This window comes from Ramularia collo-cygni (genome assembly GCF_900074925.1).
Source record: "Ramularia collo-cygni strain URUG2 genome assembly, contig: RCC_scaffold04, whole genome shotgun sequence".
In the NCBI taxonomy this organism is placed as follows: Eukaryota; Fungi; Ascomycota; class Dothideomycetes; order Mycosphaerellales; family Mycosphaerellaceae; genus Ramularia; species Ramularia collo-cygni.
The window spans coordinates 1,420,459-1,446,749 of record NW_019716258.1 but is presented as its reverse complement, the minus strand read 5'-3'; the positions used below and the strand labels follow the sequence as shown (position 1 = coordinate 1,446,749).

Below are 26,291 nucleotides of genomic sequence, written 5' to 3'. Positions count from 1 at the left end.
TGTGAAGGTATAAGTTCCCGCGATGTCGGGGTAGATGTAACCTTGGTGGTTCAGCGTGTAGAATTCGCTGGGGATTTGAATGCCATCGTAGATAGTAGTGGTGCCTCCGGTGTCTGAGTTGAAGACGTAGCCTCCAATAGAACTTGTGACTCCCTGGTAGTTGGGTGTCTGAGTCTTGATAGACTTACTTGTTGGTCGTTAGTAACGCTCTCCACTCTTCAAGGGTATTAATATCTTACCTGAAGATCATACTGTGGGTACCCATTCGTGAGGCCGACCCGGGCGTTGTTGTACTCTGCCCACGCCAGACCCTGGTTGTCACATGCAGTGGGTGCTGCCAAAGTCTCTGTGGGAACCTGCACGATAATCGTGCCTGAAGGACCACCGGCATCGTAAGTAGTAGTCGCAGTTACTTGAGGAAAGTCGCCAAGGCTTGTCGTGGTGACACAGACGATTGGAACCACAACAAAGACGGTTCCAGGAGTTGCACCGTTGTTTGGAGTAGCAGTCGTCGTGAATTGTGTCGGGATGTTGCTGAAAACAGTGGAGGTGACAAATCTGGAAGAAAGATCGAAGTCAGCACATGCCGGTGTCGAGGCTATGACACGATGGCCTCTCTCGTCAGATGAAGAGCCACCGGATGGGTTTACCCACGGAGCAGGAGACTGAATGATAACGGGATGGCTTGCTTTTATGCATCTATGGTTGAATGTGGCAGCTTGACGCTCTTCACTTTTGATATACCCAACTACAGTACATGTCAGCGATTCCCGTCAGCTGGTGTCGGTGCGAAACTACGAGGATGGCAGACTTATTGAATTATTACCGCAGTCCTCGAAGAAACACAGCACAACAACGTCGACTTGGGCAAGGACGCAAGAGTGTTTGCTATGGGCTCACTAACAGACCCCAGCTCAGAGGCGGGAGCCGTTGGAACGAGCCTAGGGCTCGAACATTCACCTCTTCCTCCCACGACGCGAATTGTCCACCRGCGGCAAGGCTCGGCACGTTGGCTCCGCGAGAATGGAGCAACGAAGTCACTTGACCTATTCGGGTATGTGTTGGAAGTCCGAATCGAAACAGAGACTTCTACCAGGAATAGAAATGAWCGATACGTGGTGAGTAGCGTAGGAATGGTACTCCACAAATGACATGATGGCCCTCTGTTCGAGTTGTCTTCACCTAGCCATTTCGCGGCACAACATCCACAAAAGCCGCGAAGGATTCGCACTTCATCATACGCGTTTGCTGAGCATCTCAACGCAGACGCACGTATGGCTCAAAGTAGGTATATAAGTATTCCAACAGGTACCCTTTCGACCTGCGATTTCAGAACAAAACAAACTACATTCCGCATCGCAAGCAAACAAATCAATCATGCCCTTCTCCCTCCGTCATACCCTTCTCTGCCTGATGGCTACTTCCGCAACTATCACCTACGCCGAGCATCTCAGAGTCGTCTGGTCATCAGGCACATTCTCCACCATTTCTGGACCCTCGGGCAATGAAAATGGAGGATACAGCGGTTTTGCAATCATCAACGACGCCGGCGAAGCCATCTACGATGAAGACTACCCAGATGATCACGTACCGTGCACCTATGCCGGCCGCACTTTTACCATCGAAGGCGACTGCTGGGATACTGGCCGCCAATTCAGTTGCGTTGCCGACTTTGGTGGCGCCCCTTCTACTTGCGAGGTACTGGACAGCGCGGGAGTCAGCCTGGGAAAAGCCGACGCCCAGAAGGACACGACTTTTATCGGTATCGCTATTGGAACCGATGCCAGCTGTGTGATTGAGTTTGAGTCTAACGGTACCGCTTGCCCTGTTGACGATGGCAATGGGCCTCTGCATGTTACTTCGGGCTGAGGAGTCCTTGGCACAATTGTACGCATGGTCGACCCGGGAACAGCTCTGGAAGAAATCCATGCTTGTGACCCTTGCAGCATTTGCGGTTTTCCGCGCGAGATGCATTTATGTGGGTTCGAAGACAATAGATGTATATAGACATTCACTTGATTACTAGATAGGCTACCAGTCTGCAGGCCTTCTTTCTCCATTCCATACCACTGGTTAGATGTCTGGGTTGCGGTCGAATACTACCGAGCAACAAAAGTAAAGATAGTAGTAAATTGCATCTCTCAATCGAAGTTTCAATGGGAGTCAGGTAGACCACATACTCCAAAGACCCGGCGAATTCGAAGGCTGCTGGGTTCTCCTTGTAGTGGGCCGACGACACTGCTCGCGACCACCCGAGGTACATCTAGGCACAGAAAAGGAGTGGCCGCACGGAGAGGTGCATGTCCTATCGAGAATCATCTTCTTGGAGGTACTGTAGTCATCATAGAAAGCACAAAATCTTCATTAAATGCTCTAAATTAGGTAGGGCGGCAATCTCGGCCCTTTGCCCTAAGGCAGTGTGGATCACAGGCTACCTTACATAAGCTGTCATTATCTTTGGGCTCGAACCGTTCATCGGCCCGTTGAGCCGGCCGGCACTACCCAAGCAATGCAACTACAGTACAACACGCTCGTGCATCGGAGTGGTGAAACGCTAGAAGGCGGCAGCCAATGAATCTGGGTCCTACTGCTTCCGACGATTGCTATTAGCGACATACAGTACGCTGTTCGAGGCTGCTGGGAGTTCAGCGATTTAATACTCCAATGCACGAGGGTGCTGCACAAGCCATCCTTCTTTCGCCCTTCCTTCTCCGACTCGCATACGGCCCGTCGGTGAGGAATCTACAGAGATATGGCAGACTCCACAGTTCCGTTGGAACTAAGAGCAGAGCCCACTAGACCGATCTCCATCCCATGCACGGACAATCATATAGGATCCGCGCGGGAGAACGTATCCGCCCGTTCAACCTCTATCAGACAGCAGACGATCTGGAGACGTTCATGGCGATTGATCGGGAAGGCATCAAGTTAGATGAACCTGGCATGTATTTATCCCTTACGAACTATGACCAGCTCATTGGAACCTCAGCACAACTGGACGACCGCACTCTAGACATTACATTGCTAGCGCCAAAGGCGACATCACGCCTTCGAAACACCTTCTACATTAGGAGATCGTTGATGCGGTTTCCGTAAGATCCGTCATTAGCTGTCTTGGCTTCACTCTACAGAACTGCCCGTTCCAGATCAAGGTGGGAAAGGTTCTCGAGCCTGCATTAGCAAGAATTAGGGCCTCTTCAAAGGACAGTTTCACTGGAATTGTTCGCACCAGCTTCACCATCCACTGTGGATCCACTACATGCTCTTCAACAGCTATCTTCGCTCGTGCTATCGCTTATCTGGAGCTACGATTGGCTACGATTGGCCTTCGAGCGAGTCTGAGAGAGGTGAAGTAGCTTTAGTACTGCGATTGACAGCTTCGCCAGGGTTTCGGAGGTACAGTATGGAGACCTTCACTGCGCCATAGCGATTGGAATCCACCGCCCTTCGAAAGAGCCCGACTTAGGAATGATTCAAGGCGTTGCTCAACGCTGCCAGTCTAGTGCCGCGCGATTCGCACTGGTCTTCCGTGGTTGCTCTTCCTCCGGCCGGCCCCGCCGACCTYGCTACGATGGACATGTTTGACATGTTCCAACTTCTACACTACGGCAATGATATCCTTTCCCTGGATGTCCCGATGACTTGTACATCCATCCATCCACCGCCAAGTCCCGGAGTCAAGTCATAGGAGCCAGAATTATCCACGAATGCTTTACCGGGAAACTTCTTCGCTTCACCAGGRACGCATGATTCTACCGCTTCAAGATACTCCACTTTGGCGTCTACTGCAAGCTTGAATAAATCCATGGAGCTGCAACAGTTACCGGGCCTCCCAACCCATTGCAGACTCGGCCTCCGGTGGCTCTGCTTCAACCCGGTTTGTTACTGGCCGTAGTGAAGACTTTTGATCCTACCCTAACTCTCAGGCTTCGTGGTCTTTGCTTCCTTGCTAAGGCGTTGAAGATGTGACATACTGATAAGCAGATTTTTCAACATGTCAGACTCTTCGTATCGGTAACAGGGTAGAATTTTCACCCTCGCCCACGTTCGTATAATAAGAAGCCTGGTTTGGCTCTACACTCACTCGTACTCACTCTATCATCTGGATTGCAGCATCTTCCGTCATGTTCTCGCGCACGCTACTTCCATTACTCCTTGCCTGTACGTCAGTACACGGCGCAGCGATCAACCCTCGCCAATCGGCCAAGACGCAAGTGGACAATCTCCATGGCCAGTATGTTGCAAGCACGGAGGCTGCCCTGGGCGGCACCTGTACCAAGGAGAACATTGCCACCAGGAAAGAATGGTATACTTCATACATCGATGGCACCGAATAACATCTGCTAAAATACGACACAGGGGCAACCTGTCCGAGCAAGAGAAGCTCGACTTCATCTCAGCAGTTCAATGCATGCAAGACCTACCATCACAACTGGCCWCGGGCTTCTACCCAGATGCCAAGAACCGTTGGGATGACTTCAGCGTCGCTCACACCCTCAACACAGCAGACATTCACTGGTCCGGCCTACTACTACCATGGCACAGACACTTTGTATGGGTCCTGGAGAAGACCATGCGGGAGGAATGTAGCTATCCCGGCTACATGCCTTATTGGGATTACAGCAAATACCTCGACCAACCCTTCGACAAGAACCCCCTCTTTGATGGCTCGGAAACATCCATCGGCGGCAACGGAACTGGTCCGAACAATTGCATTGAAGATGGACCTTTTGTCAACTTTACAGTGAATATCCCACCGCCTGATGACACGGCCAGTATTCAGCCCAACCCACGTTGTATCAAGCGGAACATCAAACCCGAGGGCTAMATGCAGAAGTGGTATTCGTATTCGAATGTTTCGGATCTACTATCCAACCACGATGGTAAGCTGTCTTGTCGATAAAAACGCCCGTGTTGATGGTCTTCTAATCGGCTCATAACAGACATCGTCTCCTTTCACTACGAACTCGAAAAGACGGACGGATATCACAGTCTCCCTCACACAGTAAGTCCATCACGAGATTGCTATTTCGTGAAACAAACAACATGCTGACGCCCACACTTCAGTATGTTGGCGGTCTACAGGACAACATCTACGTATCCTCTCAAGACCCATTCTTCTTCTTCCACCACGCAGCCATGGTAAGTCTTCCCTACCTTTAACAATCAAACCGTTCCAAAGTTAGCATTTGAAACTAATCTCCTCAACAAAACAGGACCGTATGTGGACCATTTGGCAAGCCCTGGACTTTGACACCCGAACCTACACCTTGGATTCCGACACCTATTTCCCGCTTCGAACAACAGCTTTCAATTGTAAGTTCCCATGCATGCCATTTAATATTTACCCCAAGCAAAGGTCCTTTTTTTTTTAACGAAGTCATGTCCACAACAGTCATTGGAGTTCCAGAGGCTCAACTCGATACTGTTCTGTATATGTCGCCGATTTTCCAGAATTATACGATTCTGGATGCTATGACCGCTACGAGCAATATTTACTGCTATAAGTACGACTAGAGCAGAAGCTGGAATTTCAGAGATACAGCGAGATGTGATGATTTGAAGAGGAAATGTGTAAATTTATGAAGGGGAAATGTCCAATGGGTTACAAAGGGGGATAGATGATAGATGATGAGGAGTTGTCGAGCGCTATCAAGTGTGTGTTGATGAAGCATACATGGACTTGGAGGATAGACTAGGCTAAAAGCGAGGAAGAATGGAAAATTCACATTCATTACATTGGAGAGCGTGATGTTGCGCCCAAGACAAACACTGCTGTAGGCCACTTCCATCTCTCGACGCCGTGCAGAATTGACCCTGGAAAATTTGTGATGCAAAAAGGCATTTGGTCACTTCCAATGCACAAGGACGCTGCGTTAATAGAAGCGTTGTCTCGACTGCTCAAGTCTCTCTTGAATTTGGTCCTCTAATCTCTAGTTAGTAGAAGTCCAACGATGGTCTAATAAGCTGCTCTATAGCGAGCGGCATGTGTTCCTTTTAAGAGAAAATTACAATAGACTTGATTTCGAATGGCTATAAACTGTGGTAGTTGTTGTATAATAACGCAAAATCACCTTTCTAGCTGAGACTCCCTCCACCACTCAGGGGCCTCCTTGTTAAGTTCCACAAACCTATCGATCCGCAAATCTCTGGCATCCAGGTAAGTCAATGCCTCGTGTACCTCTTCAGGATCACAAGGTCTTAGCACAAGAGGTCTTGAAATGTTCCGACCTAACTGCTTCACACCCTCCTTCCAACTAGCTTCCGAGTCCGGTATATGGCCCTCAAAACCCTCGAGTGCGGTTCGCACAAAGTCAGTCGCATTCAAGATGCACACTTCACCTTTTTGATCGCGGCGGATGAAGGAGTATCTGAGCTGTTGCTCCGGAGCAATGTCCATATGAGCCAACTTGGCCAACATATCATCGAATGCTCGAGGGGCATCAAGATCTGCAGCAGATTCCGCAGCGTTTCCAACGTCTCCCGCATTACTATGTGAAGTTCCAATTCCGCGAACTTCGTCAAAGTTGCGAGCCGTCTCGCATGTGACGAGCAGCGTCCACTGATTCGACCCAAGTTCCAGTCTCTTGAGTGGAGCTTCGCAGCTCGCTTGAAAGAACCGGTAATATTCTGCCATGAGTTCCGCTGGAAGAGGTCGAACCCTTCTGTCCTCGTCGGCGGAAGCAAAGGACTTGACGATTTTCTCGACAAAGGGACCTATGAAGAAAGATATGGTGTCATGAGATTTGATATCGCTGAGGGATACGAGCATAGGGATTAGAGATGATATCCTATTCGGTGAGATGGGTGCATCGCGCAATGGGAGTATCACAGTTGCGGTTGACCGATCTTCGTTGTAAACCCATTCATCAGCGTGGGGAGCGAGCTCTGACCACTTGATCGCWCCGCTTGGTGAACGAGGAGCTGGCTCAACCCACGAAGGTTGAAAGTGTTTGAGAATCACCAGCTGACATACCATCTGCGGTTGTGACTGCTGGTCGAGGAACTTTGCCGGGGGTAGTGTGGAAGGCTTGTGGCTGTACCTGCTGTTCATCTCAAGGGATCGCTTGTACATTGCGTGAGATATGAAGTCCATGACCGAGGTATTTTGGACTGTTTGAAGTTGTTCCTGAAGGGAGATTCTTGATGTGATGCCCAGGATAAGCTTCGAGGGAGTAAAGTCGTCGATAATGCTCTTGAGATTGACCGTGGTGAGACTCTCGATGTCAGGCAAAGAAAGCGACCTAAAGGTAGGAGATGTGCCCTCCCAAGCTTGTCGGAGAACTTTCTGAACTTGTTCATATGAAAGTAGAAAGGGGCTGAGGTCGATGGTAGATTCCCCTGAAAACGCCCTTGCCAGCAGCTCCAAACCCAGGGGCGTCGATGATAATTTTCTAGGGTCACGATACAACTTGGTCCTAAGAGCGGTTCGAAATCCTGGTAGAGACTCAGCTTCGGCCAACCAGTCGAGATCCGTAGATTCTTCAGCAATATCGAGTAGTCGAGCTAGAGACTGTTCTTTCAGAGTAGGTCTCAGATCCTGTACCATAGAAGCGCTGACAYCCTGCATGTCGGAATGGAATTTGATTTCTTGCTGCGACCATTGCGGCCAGACGTCATACATGGCTTCCACTGTGACAGGACGATGATCGAGGCAAGATCTGATATCGGGTGGCGAATTCGCTTTACATTCGTAGGTCGTAGGCCGTCTAGGCTTCTTTTCATCAAACCTCTCTTCGTCAAACTCTTCTTCGTCAGCATATTCGTATTCGTAGCGTTCGGAATACTGGAGAGCATCCATGAGGACATTTTCGAATGGAAACATGAAAGCATATCGAGGATTCTGTGGCTCGGTAATGTCGTAAATTGTGATCCCATCATCGTTCACGGGGTATTTGAAGTGAGTGTCGAGAGGGAAAAGGACAGAAGAGCCGCTTGTGAGGCAAGTGGCAATGAAGGGGAAGAGGAATTCGCAGGCTTGATTCTGTGGAAGCAATGTGTAAGCATATGGAAGGGCTGCCTGCATGCATTAGAAAAGCGAACTACCTTGGATTTGTCGACCCAAATGTCATTCTCCCAGTCTATATCCAGAGCACTCCGAAGATCACTTTGGATGCCAGAAAGATTGMCAGCTGCAGAGAAAATCTCTAGTATTCGCAGACACTGAGCGATTGCGGCATCACCATAGCACCACTGATGATGAGCGGCGGCTAGAAGGCGATGGCACCCATTGATTTTGGCAATGACATAGAACTGATGTCGCTGTCCCATGGTGATCCGAAAGATGTGGTGGTTTGATGAAGGCGAAGTGATTGAAGTAAATGAAACGAGGTGAATGAAGACGAGGTGAAGGAGTCCTCTTTTATGAGAGGCCCGGTCAACGTGCTTCGGTGTAACGCGGGCAGGCATCACTGACCTGCACAGGGATAGTTGCCTAAACTCCACAGATGACGCACAATTGGCGCCATCTCCCTTGCATTCCTCGCCAACTCCCTCGGGCAGGCATCAATTCTAGACCAGAGTTCTGGCGACTTAGGGGAAGTAAGTGGTAAGTCTGTTGACCGTACTTTCCGTGTCTCCAGAACCGAAACAGCTATGCATGGCCTAACTCAACCCGGTTCTGTCACGGCTACAAGTTGCCACAAATTCTTGCAAGTCTTACAGAACGGACGATAAGACTTCGAATCTAATGCCCGACACTCTACCACAGTAGCGCGCCTCCCACGTCAAAGTCGTCAACTCAACCGGGTATTCAAACTTCTCCCAAGCAAGACGCTTGCGCCTACCGACCTGCTCCGCACAGTGGATCTTGAAGAACGGCCCGAAAGCCTTGGTGTTGAGCTCTGGATACTACAAGTTTGTAGCCACCTGATCTGGGAAAGTGGCTTTGATAGCGGCCAGATGTGCTTGGATGACTAGCTCCAGAGGCTCAATTATGGCCTTGATGATGATGAACGATGGCGTTTGCATGCGATGTCTCAGGATGACTTGATATCGAGCAGCTTAGGCTGAGATGCCGAATGATGAAGAATTGGAATCATAGTCCATAGTGAAGAGCTCCAGAGTAACGTTGCGAGTATCCGTGATGTCTGGCAAGTCGTGCTTGTCAGCTTGGTATACTAGGTCTTAGAGACACGGACTTTCGAAAGCAGTGGCAGTTCCTTCCAGGCATGCTTGGGTCCGCTGCTCATTATTCGCTCAAGCTTGGCTGGTGAAGGAGAAGCCATTACAAGTGACTGGCATGATCTAGAAGCAGTGGTAAATGCGAGAGAGGATTCGGATCCAGTCCAATCAATATGGCTCCTGTGGCTAGAGGGATCTCAGTTCTGCGGTGTCATCAGCAAACGGAGCGAAAACGACCTGCATCATATGCCGCAGCTAAAAGCTCATCATCCCCACCACTTTACATTCGGAATCTCGCTGTATATTCTGCTTCTAGCATGGAGTTGGTCGTCAAGTTTCTGTCTTTCCTGTAATCCAGAAAACTCACGACAATCCATCTATACCGATTCAAATTCGCAGGCGGCAATATTGCGTGTTCTCCACCAACGGAATTAGGCTCATAGGAGCCGTAGATGAGTGAGCTTTCCACGCACATTGGCTACGAGGTTTCTTGCAGCCATTCCTGTATGCACGACAGACTCGGTATGCAGAGTCAAATTTGCAGGCGGAAATATACGCTCGGAAGACGTCCGCCGGTCTAAGACGCGAGAAGACCCAAGACTCTCGATCGTAGACACTCAATTGGTTCGTTATCCTCATATTCCAGGCAAAGGGGTATAGACAGCGCTCACAATCCCTTCGACAACCACGTTAAATGCACCAGACACAGCTCGGGGAGGCCGGAATAATCCTATCTACAGATTTGAATCTGTGAGTCTTTCTTCCGGAATGCTCACCAGCGCAGCATATAGCTYCAGTTCTATATGCGGGAAGCACGGCAAAGAAACAGGGAGGTTGTCGACCAATATACACTCCGTTCTTTCTGTCGAGGATTGGTTCGAACTTCCCGCTCAGCTTCCCGCATGCAGGACTGGGACTATATACGTCGTCAAAAATGCCTGCCATGACATCAGCATCTCCATTTCGCCAATTACTCCCTACACGCAGTCCCGATGGGCTGGGCTTCTTCCATGCATGTGCCGATACCCGCTCACTTTGGCCATAATTCTGAATAGTCAAGTCCTGCCACCCGTTCCGATGATGTCGCACTTGCCTCCAAGACTATAGGACTAATGAGTGGATCAAAGGCAAATTGATGATGGAGTGAAGAAGAAAGCACCTCACTCACTTGCAAGGATGAGGTTCCGCGCGTCAATTACATCGATATCCAAAAGCGGAAAGCGCTAGCCATTTCTCGGAATTCAAACGCTCCTTCTTCCACTCCCTCCATCCATGTACATCAAAACTTCAAACACCAAACTCCAAACCGGCCCAACCTTCCAAACACAACAAAAATGTCCCTAGAAGCCCTCGCCCTCTCCCGCTTCGACCAACTAGTAGCAAGCGGCGACCTCCTCTGGCAAGACGTCCCACCCCGCTACCATCCCTCCACACCCTTCTCCTTTGAATTCCGCGTGGCAGCCAGTCTAATTTCCAAACCCCAAGACAAACAACAAATCCCCACCGCCCCTGTTCCCTCTTCAACAACAGCAACAACAGCAACCAAACAACGCGGAGCCTTTGACGACGAAAACTCTCTCTTCGAAATCCTCCCCAATCTCGGACCCCATCATCGTTTAATCCTCAACAAATTCTCCGTCGTACGCCCCCAATTCGTCATTCCCACCAAAAATTTCGAACCGCAGCAAAATCCTCTCAATGCAGAAGATTTCGCCGCGATTTGGCAGGTTCTGATGGACTTGCCCGAGGAAGGCAGCAACAACAACAAGTACATGGGGATTTTCAACTGTGGAGTCAACGCAGGTTCATCCGTCGGACATAAACATTTACAAGTCATCCCTCTCCCCGAGACCATCCCCGAAGATGAAAATTTCCTCGCACTTCTCCTCAAGCATATCCACGAGTCCGAGGAAACCCTCCAACCAGAGAACAAGAAGAATCCTGCCACAGCAGCACAAACACACTTCACCCTCCCCAAAACTCCCTTCAAACACGCAGCCCACCCCCTCAACCCCTCAAAACCCACCTCCCCAGAAACCCTTCTCGAAATCTGGAATCACCTCTGCAACATCACAAACATCCACCCAGGCACCGCCCACAATTTACTCCTGACTCGAGAAATCATGGTCGCGATCCCCCGTCCCAAAGCTTGGATGGGAAGTGGAGCCGGGGAGTTTGCTGCGAATGCCGCTTGTATGGCGGGGATGGTGTGGTGTAAGACTGAAGAGCAATATAATGCTTGGATGGAATTTGGGCCTATGAAGGCGTTGGGGGAGTTTGGTGTTGGTGTGGATTCATGATGGGAGGGGAGGGGACGGGGGTTGAGTTTCTGAAGGGGAGTGGTTGGGAGGGAGTACGGGAGGGAGGGAGGGAGGGAGGAAGGGTGAGTTGAGGTGAGGGGCATGATATGAGATGCAGGGTCTTTGACATTTTACCTTATGTATAGAAAATAAATCAGAGCTGGAGGAGGAAGAGAGGCGGATAACCAACCTCATGCTTGGCGGTTTGCATGAATCTTTGCCAGCAGGGAAGCTTTCACAAGCATACAAAATAGAATACAACAGACGAAACCTACCTTCTTCACATTTGAAAATCCGCACAAGTCCACATCCGTGAAATTAACATCTCAAGACGACGTTCTCAAGAACACCTTGCTCGATTCATTCCCTGCATATATTGCAGCATTCAGAGTATCGAACCGCCCGCGTTGGTTCGAAATATGAACAGCCCTTCTTTCCACGACAAGAGCAGGTCGAAATCGCATCGCCTCTCCGCCTCTCCGCTTCTCTGCTGCCTGCCTGAGATCCACACTCTACACAGAAGATTCAAGCAAAGCCGTGGAACCGACTGTTCATGCAATGCATCCTCACTCACATGAATCGGCTGGACGGACACATGGACCTCGAAGATTGTACCTTTGATTGCACCTTCATTCCACTTGTTCCTCCTCKAACAATCAATCCAACATTCCCGTCTCCCGCAACTGCCGCATAATTTCCGGCTCCACATACTTACTCACCGTAACATCCTCGCTCAGCCCCTTCCGCCTTCTAGTCTTGAGCACAAAATCCCTCGCCGTAGCCTGCGCACTCGCGGGCTCCAGCGGTCGTAACTTGATGCTCTTATCCAGCGGATCGCCTGGGACAATGGACCAGCGGTCAAAGACCAGACTGACCGTCGCTTGGCCTTGAGTGTGGATTCTCAGATCGGTCTCGAAACCAAACGAGTCGATGGTGGGGATCAGGCCTTTAACCGAGTACAGAGGGGTCCCCGGCACAGGGGCGTCGCTGAGGACGTGTCCTCTCCTCCGCGCCAGAACGGTGTATAGCGCCGAGACACTGCTCGCGTTGCCCAGCATTTGTACTTGGTATACGGGCTCCATCAGTCTCGGCCCGGCCATGAGGAAGGAGGAGTAGCATGCTCGTCTCGCCGTTGGGATGATCTGTCCACCACCTCGGAAAATCGCCTCATTTGCAAGTTCCACATCGGTAATCTTAAACTTGACATTCCGTATCGGCTCTTCACAAAGCGGTCCCTCTCTCGTTCCCCAAGCAAAACCCTGCCGGATTGTATCCTTGACACTCCGCAATAATTTTTGATCCACATCCGAAGGCAGCGTATCATTTTGTAGGATATTCGGAGAGGAATCATCCGGACCAAAAGCCCAGATGTTACGGCCGGCCAGTATGTCATAGCCATAGTTGTCTTCAAAGAACTTTCCCACCTTGCGGACGGGATCTTTGATGGAGACCCGTCCGCTTTCGATATCCTGAGCGATGCCGTCATCGAGAGGCTCTGCGATGAAGGTGAGCTTGTTCTTCTTGTTGGGCGTCAGTGCATAACACTTCATGGCACTCTGGTCCACACAAGTCTCACAGAACCTCGTGACAGGATCGGAGACTTTGATCTCCATTTGTGCGTACAATCTTCGGAGGTCGTGTAGCACGCAGTCCATGTAGAATTCTCCCGTTCCGAGGACAACGTGCTCACCACTTTCCTCCACTTTTGTTGTGATGAGAGGGTATAACTTGTTAATCTTTCGAAGCCCGTCCAGCATTTTGGGCAGTTCCGAGGGGTTGATGGGCTCCACTGCGACTTTGAAGACGCTTTCGAAGAAGTGAGCAATCGGCTTGAAGATGTATGCGTCTTCATTGTCGGGGAGTTTGGGCGAGACGATGGTTGCAGTCTTCATGATGGAGTTGTCCACTCCGCCGAGCAGCACAAAGTTACCGGCTGGGATCCCCGACACGGGCACATTGTATCTGCTCTCCGCGATGGAGACACTCTCAATCGTTGCATTGACCATGTCTTCCTCATCATCAATGCTATAACCCTCTCCCAGCACTCTGACTTGCTGGCCGGGTCTCGCAGTTCCGCTCATCACTCTACCGAAGCTGTGGAAACCTTGTGCGTCCTGTGTGCTGAACAGCTTTGTGATGTGCACCACCAGCGGTCCTTCTGGATCACATGCCAGCATGGATTCGGCAGTCTTTGAATCCGTCGTCGGTCCGGTGTAGTACTTGTCCAACTTTTGCTTGGCACCCTCCACCGGTGATGGAATGTGCTGAACGACCATGTCCACAAAACCGGTCGCGGGACCGAAGAACTGCTCGCATACCATCTTCAACAAATCCTTGGCATTCGCTCGGAGTTGACTCGGTTTGAGACTGATGTGTAAGCTTTGGAGCGTCTTCTTCAAGACATCGGGCGATTCCGAGATGGTGTGTGAGTAGAGCTTGTAAATGGGCTCCAGCACGAAATGGACAAAACTCCTCTTCGCACCGTCTTCAATGGCCTTGCGGGTGAACTTTCGTGATCTCGGGTTGAAGTAGACGTCTCCCCACAATCTCCGGCTGAACTCGGTCGAGTCAAAGTCTGCATTGGGGTAGCTCTCGGCATACATGAAGGCAAATGATGGAAGAGTGAAGCACCATTCCATACTGCTACACGCGAACGCGACATTTCCCTTTTCCGGACTGACGCGGTATTTCTCGCCTCTCCCCGGAATGGTGTTCTCGATATATGTGTTGACCTCCTCGACGACATGCTTGAGCTTAAAGTATGCATCGTTTGGAGGAAGCTTCAATTCCAGCATCAATCGGTCGACCTTGTTGATCAAAAGCACCAGAGGGAGGCCGGCAAGAACGGCATGCTTGATGGCCAATTCCGTCGTGACTTGCACGCCTTCCACCACATCCACCACCAGCACCACACCATCCACCAGTCGTAAGGAAGCAGCGACTTCATCCGCGAAGTTGACATGTCCCGGCGTGTCGATGATGTTGATGAGATGGCTCTTTCCCTTGGTTCCCTGCAAGAGCAAGCTCATGGGACTCGACTTGACCGACAATCCTCGTTCCCGCTCAAGAAGGTGCGTGTCCGTGTATCGCATGTGCTCATCCCGCGCCTTGCCAGTCTTTCCCTCCATGTAGGATGAAATGTCGTGTGTCTGGGTGACCAGCATATCCATGATGCTCGTCTTTCCATGATGTAAATGTCCACAGAGCGCAATGTTTCGTATCTGGGCGGGAAAGCTCATCAGGTCYGTGAGGAAGGTGCGATCGAAGTAGACTTGGGGGAGATTCTCCTCCTCGACCGTGAATTTCTTGCGCTCCACCGGCGCGACAATGGGTTGTTGGAGGGTCTGGGTATCCTCTTCCTGCACCAACGTCTCGACATCCGGACCGTAGATTTGTGATGCCGAGGGATAGTATTGCTTGTCTTCGTGGAGGACGACGGCATTGGAGGGAGCGTCATCATCAATGTCCATCAATTCCTGGCCTGAAGGCGCGCCGGCCGCCGCCTCTTCCTCATCGTCGTCCAAGTATTGTGCGCCATCATATGCCCCGTTATCCTCTTCCTGACTCTCCTCCTCGGGCTCTCCGATGAAGTTCCCGAATTCGTCATACAGGTCGCTCATGGTGGTGGTTGTGGGAGGGAAGGAGGGCAAAAATGTCCAATCGCGACTTGCAAGCACCTACCTACGTACCTACGTACTTTTCCGCTGGCGTAGAAATTCTGCCTCACCGCCTTGGAGAAAGCTCCCCCATTAGGAATTTAGACTTTTCCGACCCTTGCAGACAGGCATTGATAGTGGGGTTCTCGTACGATAGAGCTAAAGAATTGTCGAACAATAAGTAGGGCCCCTCGTTGTGATTGTTGCTACCTATTGTCCTGTCCTGTCCTGTTGATATACGCCACCAATTCTTTGAACAACCCTCCACCCTACCTACCTACACCTCAGCCTCCATCATGGCCCCTTCCCCCGTTTACATCCTCTCGGCGGTCCGCACGCCGGTGGGCATGTTCCAAGGCTCGCTCGGCAGCCAGACCGCCATTCAACTCGGAGCCCACGCCATCAAGTCCGCGGTGGAGCGATCGGGCATTGCACCCACGGAAGTGGAAGAAGTCTTCTTCGGTAACGTCCTCTCCGCCAACCTGGGCCAGAACCCGGCCCGACAATGTGTCATCCACGCGGGCCTGCCCGAGTCCACGGAAGCCACGACGATTAACAAGGTCTGCGCCTCGTCCATCAAGGCCATTTCCTTGGGCGCGGCCACCATCCTCACCGGCGAGGCCGATGTCGTGGTCGCGGGCGGCACCGAGAGCATGTCCAACACCCCCCACTATCTGCCCAACATGCGGCTGGGGGCGAAGTTTGGCGATCAAAAATTGGTGGATTCGGTGTTAAAAGACGGTCTGACGGATGCCTACAAGAACGAGCACATGGGTCTGTCGGCTGAGGAATGTGCCGCGGACCACGGCTTTGGCCGACAAGAGCAGGATGACTATGCCATCCGGAGCTACAAGAAAGCCATTGCTGCAGACGAGGCCGGATGGTTCCGCGAGGAGATTGCTCCCGTCACCATCAAAGGGACGCGAGGGAAGCCCGACACGGTGGTGGAGAAGGATGACGAGCCCAAAAAGTTCAACGAAGAGGCCACCCGCAAGCTTCGACCCGCCTTCAAGCCCGAGGGCGGTACCGTCACCGCCGCCAACGCCTCTCCTCTCTCCGATGGTGCCGCAGCGGTGGTGCTCGCCAGTGAGGCCTACGTCAACAAGCACAACCTCAAGCCCATTGCCAAGATTCTCGGCTGGGGTGACGCCGCACAGAGTCCCTCCAAGTTCACCACCGCACCGGCCCTGGCCATTCCCAAAGCCCTCAAACATGCCGGGCTCAAACAGGAGGATATCGATGCGTGGGAGATCAACGAGGCCTTTTCCGTCGTCGCCCTCTCCAACATGAAACTGCTGGGTCTCAGCGAGGACAAGATCAACATCCATGGTGGTGCCGTTGCATTGGGTCACCCTCTGGGAGCAAGTGGTGCTCGGATTGTCACAACATTGATTGGTGTTCTCCGCGAGAAGAAGACCAAGATTGGCTGTGCCGGAATCTGCAATGGGGGCGGTGGTGCCAGCGCCATTGTCATTGAGCGTCTCGATTGATTTGTTGAAGCGGTATGATATACATCATTGATATTTTCTGACAGGATCAGAAGCATTGATGGATCAAATCCATGATAGATGGAGACTCGAAAGATGAAAGAAGCGTATGTATACCCAAAGAAAGCCCCAAAGCCTCCTCCATACGAACCACCATTCCCTCCTACCACATGACACCAATCTATCCTTCATCATGGAGTGCACGCCACCCAAACCCCAAAGCAGTAATCGCATACAAAACCCAAAACGCATCCCCGGCTCCAACGATCCCTGCATATCATGAACCATGAAACAGCTTCAGGGCATTCATTAACCCCAAAGGGAAGATGCACCACCGCCAAGCCCAACATTCCGTAGCGTCGACCTCTTCCTCACGAATGAAAATCAATCTTCCAGTCTTCGGAGGATGTAAGGTACTTTATTTTGACTTTCTCTCCTGTGCATGAGGTGTATGTCATGAGACGTGACTTTTGATAGATGGCTACATTGCCGAGTTCCGAGATGCAGGTTGGTTTTCCGTTTGTAGGTAGTCGGATACGTACAGTGGACCCCTAGATCATATATGGATGAGGTACCGTACCGTACCTATAGAGTTTGATTGAGTGATTCCATTGATTGAGATGGACGATAGCGCGGATTAGGGTACTGGAGACGAGCAAAGTAGAGTATTGCTTCTCGATTGTACATATCAACTGTACGTGATGCCTTCTTTCTCGGACTTTCTCCCTTAAGGTACCAGGTCCTTAATCGGGGAGAAATGATGGGAATGCATTCATTAGTAACTCGGATCCTACTCCGAGCAAAACAAGCAACCCGTTTTCCTTTCTTTTTAAAGTTGCCCTGCACTTTCCTTTTTGGGAAGGAAGACGGAAGATGTGGTACTTGGTGGCTTGCTGGTCGATCTTCTAGTCCGAGGTAGGTAGCTTTGACGTATGTACTATACTATATTTCGTTGCTTTGCTTGCTTTATCCTATTCCGGATCTTGCGAGAGAATGATTTTCCATTGACCTGGGAAAGAAGTTGTGGAGGAAAGKGCGGTCGGATGTGGGTGGTACCTGCCTGCTTTCGGACTTTGAAGAGTCTGGTTCTCATCAAAATGTGAGGGATGTGTCATGTGTCTTTTTTTCAGCCGCAGATCGATGGTAGGTACCATTCATGCATTCCATGTTCCGTGAGATCGGGAGGAGGTGAAGGAATCGAGATGTTGACCTCCAWATGAATCTTTCTACGCCTCAATCTTACACTTTCATCTCTCTATACACCTACAACGAATGCATCACAAAACATTCCCTCTCCAAAAAAGACATGCCGCTCAAATCGCAAAGACTCACACCACACCATATCCCTACAGCGCATCAATTAACTACCATTAATAACACACACACACACATCATCACCCAAACAACCCGCCCAAAAACTCCAACATCTTCCCCAAAACCATCTCCCCCGTCTCCCCATAATAAACATCAAAATGCCCCTTACCCYCCACAACCATCAACTCATTCCCCTTCCTCCCCTCAATCAACCCAAACATCTCCCTCTGCGCAGGAACCGGCACAACCACATCCTCCTCAGCAATAACCATCAACACCCGTCCTTTAACCCTCGCAATCAAACTCTGCGGCGCACTAGCCTGCAACCACAACATACTCATCGTCGTAGCCTCCTCCTCCCACTCACCCCCAAGTCGCAAACACTCCTCCAAATACCCCCCATAACCCGTCTCCCCGCCCCAACAATCATTCACCGTATCCCTAACAGGAAACCTCTGACTCCCAACCCCTTTAACCGTAACCCCTACACTATCCGCCAGAATAAATTTCCCCATGGGTCCCAATGCCTGCGTGATAAATTCCCCACTCACAGTCGGCACCAGAGCAATCACAGCACAAGCCCGAGAATCTATCGCAGCGGCGGAAATGGCATTCGCTCCACTGAGACTTCCGCCCCAGAAGATGCATTTTTTGGGATCGCAGCAGGGGAGATCGAGGCAGAAATTCAACGCTGCTGTGTAGTCGCGGGTTTGGAGCAGGGGGTCGGTTTCATTCCGTGGGTGGCCTGAAGAGGTGTACCAGTTGCGGTTGTTGTAGAGGAGCACTGTGTAGGCGTGGGATTGGAATTTCGAGGCCAGGGCTGTTAGGAAGGGTTCTATACTTTCGGGCATCTGTGGGTGGGGAAAGAGGAAGAGGTTAGTTTTTGGGATTGTTGGATTTTCTTTTCATTTGTTTGTTTTGTTTTGTTTTGTTTTGTTTTTCTTCTTTTTTCTTTTTTGATTTTGGGGATGTATTCATGAGGGGAGGGAAATGCGTACACCAGGACTCATGATTATCGTCGGACGTTTCTCTCCTTCTGCTCCTGGATATAGGAAACCGGCTAATTTGACCCCATCCGCGGCGGTGAATGTGATGGGTTGACGTGGTGGTGGTGGTGATGTTGCCATCTTGTTCTTCTATTTTCTTTTCTTGCCGACTTGCTTGCTTCTTCGTCTTATTTCTTTCCTCAACCTTCCAGTATTGGCACTCCGGGGTAAAGTTCTATGTATTAGGTTGTTTGGTTGTTTGTTTGTTGTTTCGTTTTCCGTGGGTTATCATCTCCAAGAGGAAACCAGCGATCGAAACGAGGATTTTCACAATAGCTCTCCTCACCTAACCCTTCATCCCTGTCCGTCCGTCCATGTAGTCTTGGTTTTAATTTTTCTTCCCTTCGCGCTTGTTGAACGGGGGTAACTCCAAGGCCCGGAACTTAGTTTCCTTTTTTCCTTTTCTATTTCCTTATTACAACTCGAGGCTATATAGATCTCTTGATTTTCTAATTATTGAGAGAGAGAGAGAGAGAGAGAGAGAAAGACATAACCATGACACATCTAGACGTAATCATCATCATCATCCTACTAAGATGTTCCAACAAGATTTGGGCACGTGCCGAACTTCCTTGCACGCAAGTCCAGGAGGAATCACAGAAAGCACAGKGGGGAGGGATGGGGACGGGGAGCGATCATTCGGACGTTTGATAGGACGGGAAGGGAGATAACCAACACAACCTCATCAAAATCATCACCAAATGGAATTTAATTCTCCGACTCCGAATCATTTTTTTGGTTTTAGTGTGTGTGTGCCGTCTCCGGACAAGTACCTTTAGCTGCCGATGGTTGGGGATTCGCGCGAATGATATCATTATTATTGACCATGTCTAACTATCTACGTTGAACTGGTCCGTTCATCGACATCTTCAGCAACGGCCCTCCTCCTCCTCCCCTGGTCTACTTCCATCTCCAGCTTAGTGAATTGTCAAGTGGTGATCGACGGGATTCAATTCCGATGTCGTGCCGTGAGACAAAAAGCACGGCGAGCACGGCGAACACGGCGAGATTTTTTATCCTTTACCGTGCGCGGTTTTGACATGCCGGGATGTGGATGGAGATAAAAGATGTGGGCAGGTTTTGCCGGATGAAACGACCAAATTCACTTCACTTCCTCACTTGAGTGGGTCTCGAGTTTCGGATGTAAAGTACTCGTCAACTTCACCTCACCTCACCTAAGTGGGTCAGCCTAGCGTTCATCACATGCTGTAGTGCATGCACATTTCAGGAGACATTTCGTGTGCCACACCGATCTTTCACGGCGTCGACCCCGAGGCCGCGGGCACAACCGAGGGAGGAAGACGGCGGGAAGTGGGAGACTGTGGGACATCACATTTCCAATCCATCCCTCGCATCCCCACAATCCATCATCTCCTCTCCTCCCCTCCAACCCACCTCCACCTCCACCTCCACCTCAACATCAACATCAACACCCCACCATCTAGCCCCTCCCCCTAAAAAACTTGCCCAACTTCCCCAACCCGCCTTCCAAACCCTCATCACCAAGATTCATCATCCCCGGACTCCCCACCCTACTACTCCCCCCAACTCCCCCACCAACCCCGGGACTTCCACCACCAAACCGATCACCCGCATCCCTCGCGGCATTCATCAACGCCGCCCCGAAATTCCCGGGATCAAATCTCCCCTGCAGACTCGGCGTCCCCACCGTCGTCGCAGCGGAATCCTTCAGACTCGCTAGCGTTGACAGTCCCACGGCGGAGGAGACGGAGGAAGTCGTGCTTGCGGGAAGGTGGTTGGATGGATGGGTGAGTTGTAATGCGGCAATCAATGGGTTGCTGGCTTGTAGAGATTCATTCGCCGGACTGGATTTATGCGCGTTGAAGAGTTCCACAAGATGATTCTGATCTCCCTTCCGCACGATCCCTTTAATTTCGAGCAGTTTTTTAAAGTTCGCTTCGGAGCGATCGCGGATGTGGATGAGATAGGCTTGAACCAACCCTTCCGGAGGACTGGCTCGGACTTGGAGGGTTTTGAGGATGGGATCCAATTTCGCAGTCGTTTGTTGGACCCTCTTGACAAAGGCGGCATTGGGAGGTGTTCCCGGTTCGGAGGTGAGAGTTGCTAGCTCTGCGAGACCTTTTTTCAACACGTATGAATCGAGGAGCATCTGTTCCGCTCCCGTCTCGAAAATGGGACGGCTGGCGACGATGTTGGTGATGTAGGTGTTGGTGAAAGCGTCGACCATGTTGTCGCAGTAGGCGCGGGAGTATTGTGGTTTGTGGAGGTATTTGAGGATTTCTCTACTGCCGTCTTTGATCCGTTGGAGGAGGGAGTAGACGAAGGGTGATTGATCCCCGACGCTGTCCATTCTACTCCACGGTATGGTGCGCATTTCTCGCCAGGCAGGTTCGCAGTCGCGTTCAGTTTTGTGGACGAGACTTTTGACTGCCGCCGCGGCGACGCCCAGGAATGCGTCCGCTTGGGATTGCAAGTCTACCTTTTCGCGTAAATCTTCATCAATACGAGACTTGATCTTCTCTTCCAGTTGATTTGTGGTTTGGTAGCAGTAGTCGGCGGTGTTGAGGATTATGACCGCATCCTCCACACTCGGCCCGCCCGTCTTTTCCGCGAGGAAGTGGAAGAGAACTTGCTGGCCATAGGCATCGAGATATCTTGCAAATGTCTTGGACAGCTCCAACAGTCGACTTCCGGTGGAAAGCTTTGCACATTGGGCCAGAGTGACACGATAGGTGTGGAAGAGCTCTGTGGAGGAGGGAATGACCAGCTGGGCGTTGAATTCCTCTTCGGGATTGCGGAGGGGTTGCTGGCGGTATTTAGGGATGAGCGAGGACAGCTGCTTGTCTTGCGACTCGACCCAGATGCTGAGATATGGTTCAAAGGCCTCGGAGATGGCCTGGCTGAAGCCCGCTCTCCGCTCCTCCCCCGACATGACGGTGTCCATGGAGGACCGGGACTCTCCGAGGGAGAAGCGACGTTCCAGACTGTGCTCGAAGTCGAGCGTCTCCTGCAAGCAGGACAACAAGAGATTGACATCCGGCGGGCGACCATCGGCGCGTCGCATGGATTTCTGCAAGATTCCCTTGTAGTCGTCTCGCGTATTCTCACAAAAGGCATTGGCCAGCATCTCATTGACCTTCCAGGCGGGCGGGAAGAGGAGGGCGTGTTCGGCATCCCACGTCTTCAACATGCGATGGAACCAGGAATATCTCCGCGCGATGTTGTCCAACGATCCCGCCTCTTCATTCCCGCGGAAGACGCGTCGGTACTCCCTCAACTGGGCATTGCAGTACCATGTGATGAGGCGGGCGCGGGCATCGTCGCCCAGCGCATCCAGCACCTGACAGGCGTCGTGCAGCATGGTCCGATCCTGCTGCACCTCATCATTGGCAAAGGCGACTTGAAAATCCTCACAAATCTGCTCCAGCAAGGCCCTCTGCACCTCGGCCACATTCTTGCTCAGGGCGGCAATCTGATCGATGCTCCGATAGCTCTTGAAATGCGCCATGAGCTGGATGACGGCTTGCAAGAGATGGGCGCATTCTCGATATTGCTTCGTCTGGATGCATGCTCGTAATTGTTCATAAGCCGTCGTCAACATCTGCAATCGTTTCAATGCCGTCATGGACAAGGTGAGATTCCTCTTGGTGCTGTCCAGCTTCTTGATATCGGCCGTCATGTCGCCAATCGCCCGCTCCGTCTCCAATGCCCGCTCGCGAACCCCTTCGATTTTGGCAAACAATCCGGCCAGTTCGGCTTTGGCATCTTGCATGCGTCGCACGCTGTCCGAGTCGGAGGTGCTTTGGAGGGTGACGAGATGGGAAATGTCGGCGTCGAGGGCATCTTGGTGTCGTTGCAGCGACTGCGACACTTGGGAGACGTGAGCGAGGGTCGAGGGGTGGGAGAAGAGGGCGTTGAGGTGGTCAATTGGATTGTAGTCGACTGGAACATGTCAACAGGTGTTGGGATGGATGCGTGGATGGATGCATTACCCGCGTCTAGGGCGTCGGTGGGTGCCCTGTCATTGCCATTGCCATTGTGGAGTGGCATGGATATGGACATGTTCGGATCAATCCCCAATTCCCGAATGGTCGGGAATGAATGGGAATGGAAGTAAGGTACAGTATTCGACACCTTTCTTCCAATCCTAAGGTAGGTTGGATTGACACGAGCTCGAGCTCGAGCTTCCATCGCTGAGCTCGGTAGGCGGTGTAGGCTAAATACTGCCAAAAAAACCCCCACACAAAATCTACATCTCTCCCCTCCAATTCCGCTTCTCCCTCCATCATACAACACCACACCACACCACACAAGACACACAAGACACACAAGACAACGGAAAAGTACATCCACCAACAAAATCCACTCAATAGTGCGGTAGTCATCGGAAGACTACGTCAGGCCCTGCCGAGAAGACAGACAGAGTGTCGGACTCCGGTCCACACTCTCGAGTCTTCGTAAGGAGGTTGAGCGCCCCGCTGGTTCGACTCCGGCCTTTTACCAAACGTCTTGGTGTATTTGTGTTGTGATGTGTTAGGGAAGTCTATGTTCGTTGGTATTGCAATATCTCTAGCGAATGTGGGCGACCTGGCTTTTTTTTCATCTTGGTCTTGGCTTAATGCTAGGTTCGGAAGAAGACTTATGGTACTCGATATTAGCCAAGATACTAAAAGTAGATGGCGACATATTCTCTGACTAGAAGGAGATGTTCCCGGGGCATAATAATCGGTCACTACCTTACCTATTCGATGAGGCGTCGAACGCCAATGACTTTCGCCTTGAAGGTCCTAGCAGTATTATCGAAGGGCGCAAAAAGCGCGGGACCAATTGACCTGGAATCGGCCCCATATTCTATGCGCCCGCGGGCAAATCTACGCAGTCACATGTGGTCGCCGCCAAGGAGATAATCAGCTGTGAAGCGTCGTCACCTGACGGGACGCATCTCTTCAGCCAGCCAGCCACGGATGGACTACTAGACGCACCTCTCAGCCAGTCATCACATATGGACTGGATCCAGCTCGACTTACATCGTTGCTTGCTGCTGCTGCTGCTGCTGCTGCTGCTGCTGCGCCACCACTGCGGAGTAGCTGAGCGCCGAGGCGGCATGATAGACACTCGCTCGGCTAGTAGGGAAGGCTCACGGCATGTCGCTTCCGCGATCGAAGTTGCTTTTCAGTTGTAGATGTAAAGTAGGTAATGGTTTGTAGCCTTCATTAAGAGCTGTTACAAATTGCTGCAGTCACCAATAAATATCGTTGACTTGAAAGGGTAAATCACCCATAATTTCTGCAAATCCCAGTCGTCGTACATTGACCGGAGGTGGACGGGGCGGATGAATACTGATATCCTGGGTGAACTTAGTCTCGTCTTGTTTCTGAGCGAAACCCGCCAGCATGTAGTCCGAGGAATCTCCCAGACCTCCATCGCCCACCGTGTCCAAGCGCATCTTGAGGTCTTGAAGAGCATATGTGAAAATGCCTCTCCTAGTTTGTACATTCTCGATCACGGTATCGTCATGCCTTCATCGCTAGCGGTCAATTTTCCCATCGCTCCACCAAACGACTGACCTCAGCCCAAAGTGAAAGCTGAAACTCCGCAACTCGAAATCCTCTCCGCTGCCTGCGGTGTTGTTACTTGCACCGACGACCTCCACGCTCTGGTGCAACCGGATGGAAGTCTGAGAATTGACACCATTCGCCTTCCATCTCTTCTCTCCGGCCACAGCCTCCCTCAGCGAGTCTTGGACGCTGACTTGTTCCTTTCCTTTGTTTTCCGGTACGACGACGGGCCGATGAGGCTGTTTACTCATTCCCCTCTCCAACAGGGCAAAGTCCACACAGTCACTGTAGCCGAGTCGGCCAATTACCCGCAGGTACAGCCCACGGCTTGGAACGCAGCGACCTGGTCAATCGTAGCCATTGTAGTCGGTGGAAAGCACTTCTCGGAAGCGGAACACGTCGGCGCTGTTTCATCACAAATCGAGAAGAATTACGACAATGGTAAAGGTACTCGTCACATCAACATAAACCTAGATGTATTGGGTCGTGTGGTGAGTGATTCCCAAATCTTTCTGCCGTGACTAGCTGCGACTCTTTTATCTTTCTCGCCTGCGAAAACAACGCTTACTTTGCCATGGAGCAGGACCCTTTGCCAGGCCGTAACAAGGCATCAGCGATATTCTACCAAATCCGAGCAAATGGGCAATTGTACTGTGCCACGGGAATGGAAAACCAAACCCCATGTATGCTGACCGACCGACTGATGCCCGACGTTCGCGATCCATTCGAAAAGCAAGGGTCCGACACCACCACAGCAAACGAAAGGAAAGCCCTGCAGGACGAGATCGCCCGCCTCAAGAAAAACGTCAACGACGCCAACGCCGCGTTGGAAAAAGCCAAGGCCACGCAGATCGTGGTGCACAAGCCTCTCGGCGACCCCTGGATGCTGTATTCTCAAGGCCGGCAGGTTGAAAACCAGCAACACGGGACCAAAGTCGGCCAGGCTTTGGGTCCGCRGTGGAACGGCGTGCGGACGCAGATGATGGCCGTCACGAGTCGAAAAGTTCTCGACTTTGCCAGCAATGTCAACTGCACGCTGTACGGCCCACCAATCCATGGCCATGAGAATCACACTCTCACGCTGGAGCGTCATGGCAGCGACGAGGCGCACTGGTGGATGTTGACGACCATGTATCGGGGAGAGAAAGGTGCGCATTCGAGTCCGATGTGTCATTAGCTGTGGACGATCATAACTGACAAAGAGCTTTAGTTGCTCTCGCTACCCACCAAAGAGCTTCAGTTGCTCTCCCTACCCACGAAGGGCAACTCTCAACAACAGAGTACTTCTGGGGCTTGCTCAGAGTTCCGTACAACGCCGTAGATGACAAGCAGCACTTTTTCATCWACAATGTTGACTATCCCTTTGCGGTCAAGTAAGCGGACTCGATGTGAATGAACATGGCTTCGTGCGAATTTCGCTGATCCTGTACGTGTAGGGTCGAATCTAGGACCTCCAAAGGCTCGATGATAGCCGTCACGAATGATGGTCAGGTTCGGTAAGTGGCGCTAGTCTAGACATTTTCATTGCGTGGGAATTCGTGCTAAATCGATGCCACAGTGTTGGTTGGAATAATGTAACGACGCTTGCGTTTTATTTAACAGTAATGCCTGGGCCGGCGGCAGTAGTTTCGTAGTCACCCATACGATAACAGCAGAGCGGGTCAGAGACAGTGGGTAGACCAAGGCAAACATGCGCGCAGGTCTGCAATGCGTTGACGTTCAGTCATGGACAATTTACTCATCAAAGAGACAAGATAGTACCTAAACAAAACCAATGGCTGGAGTGGCTGACTAAGCGGGATCATCAAGTGAAAGATCACCTCGT

General features: G+C 51.3%; 10 protein-coding genes; 5 read left to right on the top strand and 5 right to left on the bottom strand.

Annotated features, from left to right (window-relative positions):
• Nucleotides 1-318: 318 nt before the first annotated feature.
• Nucleotides 319-699, bottom strand: RCC_12202 (uncharacterized protein; the record flags this gene model as incomplete). XM_023768954.1 has 2 exons in its annotated part: nucleotides 319-558; nucleotides 655-699. 2 exons carry the CDS (start codon nucleotides 697-699, stop codon nucleotides 319-321), a joined length of 285 nt encoding a protein of 94 aa, XP_023624722.1.
• Nucleotides 700-1,377: 678 nt separating this feature from the next.
• On the top strand, nucleotides 1,378-1,869 carry RCC_03666 (uncharacterized protein; the record flags this gene model as incomplete). Its single annotated transcript, XM_023768953.1, has 1 exon — nucleotides 1,378-1,869. One exon carries the CDS (start codon nucleotides 1,378-1,380, stop codon nucleotides 1,867-1,869), a length of 492 nt encoding a protein of 163 aa, XP_023624721.1.
• A 2,255-nt stretch (nucleotides 1,870-4,124) lies between these two features.
• On the top strand, nucleotides 4,125-5,517 carry RCC_03665 (related to tyrosinase; the record flags this gene model as incomplete). XM_023768952.1 has 6 exons in its annotated part: nucleotides 4,125-4,306; nucleotides 4,360-4,883; nucleotides 4,944-5,005; nucleotides 5,068-5,142; nucleotides 5,217-5,316; nucleotides 5,396-5,517. The coding sequence occupies 6 exons, from the start codon at nucleotides 4,125-4,127 to the stop codon at nucleotides 5,515-5,517; spliced, it is 1,065 nt and encodes a 354-aa protein (XP_023624720.1).
• Nucleotides 5,518-6,070: 553 nt separating this feature from the next.
• RCC_03664 (uncharacterized protein) lies at nucleotides 6,071-8,271 on the bottom strand (the record flags this gene model as incomplete). XM_023768951.1 has 2 exons in its annotated part: nucleotides 6,071-7,984; nucleotides 8,047-8,271. The coding sequence occupies 2 exons, from the start codon at nucleotides 8,269-8,271 to the stop codon at nucleotides 6,071-6,073; spliced, it is 2,139 nt and encodes a 712-aa protein (XP_023624719.1).
• Nucleotides 8,272-10,457: 2,186 nt separating this feature from the next.
• RCC_03663 (uncharacterized protein) lies at nucleotides 10,458-11,423 on the top strand (the record flags this gene model as incomplete). Its single annotated transcript, XM_023768950.1, has 1 exon — nucleotides 10,458-11,423. The coding sequence occupies one exon, from the start codon at nucleotides 10,458-10,460 to the stop codon at nucleotides 11,421-11,423; it is 966 nt and encodes a 321-aa protein (XP_023624718.1).
• Nucleotides 11,424-12,079: 656 nt separating this feature from the next.
• Nucleotides 12,080-15,043, bottom strand: RCC_03662 (probable U5 snRNP component Snu114, putative; the record flags this gene model as incomplete). The annotated part of the gene is made up of 1 exon (XM_023768949.1): nucleotides 12,080-15,043. One exon carries the CDS (start codon nucleotides 15,041-15,043, stop codon nucleotides 12,080-12,082), a length of 2,964 nt encoding a protein of 987 aa, XP_023624717.1.
• Nucleotides 15,044-15,375: 332 nt separating this feature from the next.
• On the top strand, nucleotides 15,376-16,569 carry RCC_03661 (probable acetyl-CoA acetyltransferase; the record flags this gene model as incomplete). The annotated part of the gene is made up of 1 exon (XM_023768948.1): nucleotides 15,376-16,569. One exon carries the CDS (start codon nucleotides 15,376-15,378, stop codon nucleotides 16,567-16,569), a length of 1,194 nt encoding a protein of 397 aa, XP_023624716.1.
• Nucleotides 16,570-17,960: 1,391 nt separating this feature from the next.
• RCC_03660 (uncharacterized protein) lies at nucleotides 17,961-19,007 on the bottom strand (the record flags this gene model as incomplete). XM_023768947.1 has 2 exons in its annotated part: nucleotides 17,961-18,731; nucleotides 18,879-19,007. The coding sequence occupies 2 exons, from the start codon at nucleotides 19,005-19,007 to the stop codon at nucleotides 17,961-17,963; spliced, it is 900 nt and encodes a 299-aa protein (XP_023624715.1).
• Nucleotides 19,008-20,367: 1,360 nt separating this feature from the next.
• RCC_03659 (probable GARP complex subunit Vps53) lies at nucleotides 20,368-22,970 on the bottom strand (the record flags this gene model as incomplete). XM_023768946.1 has 2 exons in its annotated part: nucleotides 20,368-22,850; nucleotides 22,901-22,970. 2 exons carry the CDS (start codon nucleotides 22,968-22,970, stop codon nucleotides 20,368-20,370), a joined length of 2,553 nt encoding a protein of 850 aa, XP_023624714.1.
• Nucleotides 22,971-24,240: 1,270 nt separating this feature from the next.
• On the top strand, nucleotides 24,241-26,100 carry RCC_03658 (uncharacterized protein; the record flags this gene model as incomplete). XM_023768945.1 has 6 exons in its annotated part: nucleotides 24,241-24,415; nucleotides 24,488-24,957; nucleotides 25,050-25,614; nucleotides 25,677-25,839; nucleotides 25,903-25,962; nucleotides 26,025-26,100. The coding sequence occupies 6 exons, from the start codon at nucleotides 24,241-24,243 to the stop codon at nucleotides 26,098-26,100; spliced, it is 1,509 nt and encodes a 502-aa protein (XP_023624713.1).
• Nucleotides 26,101-26,291: the final 191 nt, after the last annotated feature.